This window comes from Arachis ipaensis, chromosome B08 (assembly GCF_000816755.2).
Source record: "Arachis ipaensis cultivar K30076 chromosome B08, Araip1.1, whole genome shotgun sequence".
NCBI lineage: Eukaryota > Viridiplantae > Streptophyta > Magnoliopsida > Fabales > Fabaceae > Arachis > Arachis ipaensis.
The window spans coordinates 115,542,146-115,548,166 of NC_029792.2; the positions used below are offsets into that span (position 1 = coordinate 115,542,146).

At 36.2% G+C, this 6,021-nt stretch overlaps 1 protein-coding gene across 2 annotated transcripts; it reads right to left on the minus strand.

Annotated features, from left to right (window-relative positions):
• On the minus strand, positions 4,744 to 5,915 carry LOC107612310. Of its 2 annotated transcripts, XR_002351974.1 has the most exons (4): positions 5,450 to 5,510; positions 5,275 to 5,377; positions 5,128 to 5,194; positions 4,744 to 5,018 (listed from the first exon to the last, which is right to left on the minus strand). XR_002351974.1 is itself a non-coding variant. In XM_021108936.1 (3 exons), exons 1-2 carry the CDS (start codon positions 5,684 to 5,686, stop codon positions 5,288 to 5,290), a joined length of 327 nt encoding a protein of 108 aa, XP_020964595.1. In that variant the 5' UTR covers positions 5,687 to 5,915; the 3' UTR covers positions 4,744 to 5,018; positions 5,275 to 5,287. The 2 variants fall into 2 exon arrangements, 1 of the variants encoding a protein (XP_020964595.1); XM_021108936.1 differs by lacking the exon at positions 5,128 to 5,194 and having other exon boundaries at positions 5,450 to 5,915.

Genomic DNA, 6,021 nt, shown 5'->3' on the forward strand with positions numbered 1-6,021 from the left:
AATTACAAAAATTTTTCTCAGGTACATAATTTTATATTCTTCTATTTTGTTTATTAACTATTCTTATAGTTTGATATTTAAAAAGGAAAAAATAAGCATTTTTATTTCTTCAATTTTTTTATTATTTATAGGAAAATGAAGGCTTCTTTAGATTTAGATCCATATTTTGGCCTATCACTTAAAAAAGATGAAGACAAATATAAATATCTATGAAATTTAAATAAAATTAATCTTTTGTAAATAACTAATATGTATTTTGATTTATATATAATCTTTTTGAATCAGGATAATATTATTATCATTATTTGTTGAAGTATGTTTTTTCTAATAATATATATATACTTTTTTATTATGTGCTTTTATAATTTAACATTTTAAAGATTTTTTATAATAATTTTAATTTTAACAAAATATAATATAAATAAAGTCACGTTAATATTAAAATAATAAAAAAATACTTATTTAATAAATTTTAAAAATAAATAATATATTAACAAAAAAATAAAAATAATTTCTTTAAAAAAATAGAAAAGCGGCTGAACAGACACGATAGTGCCTGTTGAGCCGCTAGTTATTATAAAAGTAATTTTATTTAGAAAATAATAATTTATATAAATAAGTGAATAAATAAGGGAGTTCTCAGTACAGAAATTAAATCAAATAGTCCACATTGGACGGCTCCACCTTTAAGGATAACCTTTTCTACTCGTGTGTCCATACCGAATAATAGATCCAACGTGTAGCCTACACGTTGGGCTAGCAACGCTCCTACTAGCTATTGTCTGAGTTAGATGCATCTAAGTTAATGTCATGACTGTCGTTAATTACGGTTTTCTCCTCCTAAACCAATTCAAAACATATAATTTCAAATATAACAATTTTTTTATCTTTCAAATATATAAGGTATCAAACCAAATCAAATAATACTTTTTCATCGGAAATTATTTTCAAATTCAATCATAAAGAATTTCAAACATATGTCACAATTTCAAAGTAAGTGAGTACCAACAAATACTTTAACGCTTCAAAAATACATATTCAAGTAAAATAAAATATTCTAAAATAATATAAAGCTTCATCAAACATACATATAGTCTCATATCAAATTTCTAAGGTATCAGCTTCACAAAAATAATTATTCAACCATAGTAAATCAATTATTCTAATCAAATTAAAATTCTTCAATAATAGTTTTATAAATATAACTAAAAGCTCATAATAACATACATAAACTAAAAGTCAACAATTATAAATGTAAAACATACTCATAACTTGGTCCCAAGGGACGAAGATATCGAATTCAGAGTGTCAAATCAAAGGGTAAGAAGGATTGAAGTATAATGGAACGAGAGAACGCAAAATTTGGACTGAGTCAGTGGCAAGGTGGAGCTAGGTACAGTTCTAAAAAACTTCGGCAGCAACAATCTAGTGACAACAGTGTCAACAGATAGACAAAGCAGGAATAAAAGAGGACAGAGCTAGGGTAAGGTAATGGATACAAAAGCTCAACAGCAAGGAGGACGGAAGCTCAGTGACGGCATCGGAGCAGTTCAGAATGGCAACACAATTTCTTCTTCCTTCCTCGTTAGCCTTCTTCTTTTTTCCTCTCGTTCTGCTCGCATTTCTTTCTACTTGTTCGGCTTTCACGCTGGACGACGACAACAATGGCAACGGAATGGCTCAATCGCAGCAGAAACATCTCCTAACTCAAACTGCGATGCCCTTTCTCTTTCTACTCGCGTTCTTTTTTCTCCTTTGTTGTGACGATGGCGTGAAGGTTCCCTCCAGCGGCAACTCTGACCACAGCGACAATAGCCATAGTGATTGCAGCCACTCTCTCTCTCTCTCTCTCCCCCTCCCTCCTACAATGACTCAGTGGCACCATCTTTTCCTTCTTTTTCTTTCTTTCTTTCTTTCCTTCCCTTGTTTCTCACTCCTCCCTATCTTCTCGTTCTTTTTTTTTTCTTTCGCTATGTGTAACAGCTAAGTGAGGGGTGTCCATGTGTGATTAAGATTAGGGAAAACAAAAAAAGAAAATATCAAGTGAACCCACAATATTATTTATTTATTTATCTTCTTCTATTTTTCTTTTATTTTTGAGTTATTAATGGGAGGAATTATAGCTCCATGAAAATCCATTATTATCCCTAAACTTAAGACTAAATACCAGCAATGTGTTCTAGATGTACAATTACATGTAGAAGATGCAAAGTGGCTCATCATTCAATGCTCCTCGTGTAACACCCTAACTATCAAAATGTCACGCTTTCGACTGCGCCACTCTGATAGCTCGGGTATTACGACGACCCTTATAATATTTAATACTAAAATATGAGCCTGTTTAAAACTTGAACCAAATTTTTCAAAAATATACATTCACACTTACAATATAAGTTACAATACTCACAGGAAATACATATATATATATATACACATACATATTAATTTACAAACATCTCATATCAAAATCCTATCCCTCTTACAAGACTTGCAAAATTAAAGGCGAGAAAAACATAAATACTAAAACAATACAAAATTATCGTCTAACAGAAAAGAAATAATATCTTTCGAACTTCGTCATCCGTAACCTGAAAAAGAGAAGATCTATAGGGGAGTGAGAACATCATCTTCGAAAGGGTTCTCACTATAGGATTGCAGAATTACTATAATAGGATACGCGAGATAAAATCATTACAGTGATTAATAACCGCCTTATGCATCTTTTCAAAAGCAAAGGTTTACTATAAAGAAAATCTGAAATCTTCTCTAAAAGAGGAAATTGTTCATTTCTTAAAAATTCAAAAGCCTTTCAAAAGATTGATCTATGATGAACCAGATTAGTTTTTCATACTTTTCTAAACCAGAAACATCAACCAAACATGGCCTTCGGCCCACCTCATGATCAATCACGGCCCTAGGCCCAAACAGTCCAAACAACAACCAATCACCACGGTCCAACTGAATCCCAGTCATAAACACAAGTAGGAAAGTTCAAGCACAAGCAAACAATTACTTCAAGTAGAACAATTAGCAGTTAACCACAATTAATCACAAGGGCAAACCAAGTACAATATGCACACCCAAACAATGTTACATAGATGCATATGATGAATGCCTGTCCTAGTAGCTGATAATATCATATGTCGGTTATAAAGCCAACCCGACAAGTCCTGGTAGCTAACCATTGGACTGTCCATCTGTCGTGCATCCCCAACTCGAGTTATTCACAGTCATAATCCTAATTCACATCCAACACCCTCAATGGTGTATATTTACGGGGGTGAGCTCATCCGAAACTTTCACAGTGTCCGGCCACATATACGACATAGGGTCAACAGAGTATCGAGTCTCAACCTGGAGCACGTGGTGACTAGCCATTGCTTCTACTCAGGAAAACTCGTGTCTTAGATAATTGGAAGTGCAACAATCACTTTATCAATTTAATAACCATTCATATTCATAATCAGCCATCCGACTCATAACATATTCCACAACCAGCTATGATTCATTATCATATACAGCCATTCTGGCTCATAACATTTCACAAACAGTCATAATTCATTATCATATACGGCCATTCCGGCTCATAACATAATAGCACTTCCACCATCCAACATCATAAAACTCATAAAATCCTCATTTAAGCCATAAGTCACTTTTCTCAAAGCACTTTCCCTTGAAAAATCAAAATTCAATCTATCTCAGTCTTAACTTTAAAATCCACATTCTCAAATCACTTCTAGCTTATAAGCCATCTTTCTCAAAAGAAATTTCCTCTTTCAAAACAAGCCACATTTTCACAACATCCTTCTAAAACTTCCAAACAATTCGGCAACTAGGCCAAATTAAAAAAATCTCTTATGAAAGCTCCAAAAATCAATCATCCCAAAACTGAATTTTGTAATAGAAATTTCTCAACAGAGTCTCAAGACTTTAGCGGAGGACAACCTATCTCAACTTCTTAGAAATTCATTGAAACTCTTAAAATCATAGATTCTTGGTTTAAGTGAATAAAAACAGAGTTTATTATAAAATCAAGTCATATAAGGTCATAAGTTCCAACCTAATCCAAAGCCAATTCACTTGAAATGGAACCGATTCATTTAAATCAAAACCACTTTCAGGTTCTTCCTTAAAACCAATTCTTTGACTTCTTCCAAAATGTCACAAACACAATTATTCAATCAAGAATCCAATTTCCTTCAAAAACACTAAAGGTTCCTTTGAACGAAATCCTTAAGTATAACTAAAAGCATAAGCCCTTTTTATATTAAAAATCAATATTAGAACATAGAACTTTTCTTCAGTGATTCAAAATGGTAAAGTAACTCCTTTCTAAGTAAATCGAACTCAAGACATATAGGTTTCTCAAATAAATGAAACTCGAAAACATAACTATTTTCTTAATAAATCAAATAATACAGTTTCTCAAATCCCAAGCCTTTTTAAATAACTTTTCAAACAAAGTCTAAGGTTTTTATAGAAATTTCGGCAGCACCTCCCCTAAAACTTGGACTTTGCCACCATTTCCGGGTCCCAACCAAACCATTCCACAACCCCATCAACGGGTTCAAAACTAAATCAATTTCAAATCAGACCGATTCCGAAAATTCATATCATTCTCATCTTTCAAGAAAAACAAATTCAGACTCAATTCCTTTACAACAGATTAAACTTGATTTCAACAACTTTTTAAGAAACAATTTTAAAGAAGCACTTCAATAACAGTCTGCTTTACAAAACCGAATAATAATCTAGTCACACAAGCATTCATATTCATTCAAGACATCCAACATTACATAAGACTTATACAATCACTCAAGGCTACAATTTTACCACATAATATCCATATATAATAATTCCAATATATAAAATATGCTTTTTTTTTGAAAAGGCCCCTACCTCGACAAATTGAAACCATAACCCAAAAGCCTCTCAGAAAGCCTTTCGTCTCGACCCAAAATCAACGACAGCTTCAAATCACAGCCCCACACACTTTCGCAGCAGCATAAACAGCTCTAAATCACAACAAGCAACCTCGGTTACTAAATCCTAAGAACATTAATATCATAAAGGCTTTAATACACGTACAGAACACTAACACGGGGATTTTCGAAACATAAATACCTACTAAAATGACAAAACGAGGCAGCTGCAAACTCCGAGAACGGAATGCAAGCACGAATACACAACTCTATGACGGACAACACCGCAACGCCTCAGCATAAGGTTACAGGGCAGCGACAAAAGGCCTTTCGAATCAGAAATGCTTACCAATACAGAGGACTCAGCGGCTGTTTTCGGCGACAGAGGCGGCGAAGGCAAGGTGCGGCAACACCCAGCGGCTCTTCCTCCCTCCACGTGACCCAGACGGTGGCTGCAGCAACATTCAGTGACTACAGTATTTCAAGAATTCAAAAAGGACCAAAGCTAATAACAAGACCCTTACCGCAACTAAGAAGAAGTGACTGAGCCAAGTAGCGACATCCCCGTCGGTGTTTCCGGTGGCCACAAGACTGCTCTTGGCGGCCAGAACAGCGGCACAGCTTCTTCCTCCTTTGGCAGCAACAACAGTGGTATTTTTCGACAACCACAGATCTCCGGCAACAGTAACAGAAGCTCCAGCTAGGCACCGTGGGGCAGCGGTTCGGCAGTGACGGAGGTAGACGGCAGTGACAGGAACCATCTCAGCCTCGGACCTCTTCCCCTCTTCTTCACGCACGTCGGGCTCCCCCTCGTGCGTCTCCTCTCTTCTGGCGAAACCCCATTGACGGCAACGATGGAACAGTGGCGGTCAGTGGCGTGACAGTGGCGACTGGACGCAGCTCCTCCAGCTCGGGTTTTCTCCCTCCTTCCGGTGACAGTGACGTGGCTCGAGGCTCCATGGACGGCGGCGACGAGATGCGAGTTCTGTCTCTCTCCGACGCCTTCTCTCCGTGATGGTGGCTCCAAGCCCGCAACCTTCTCACTCGCGAGCCATCCCTCTTCGTCGGAGTTGGTGGCAGCAGCGGGATGGGTCCG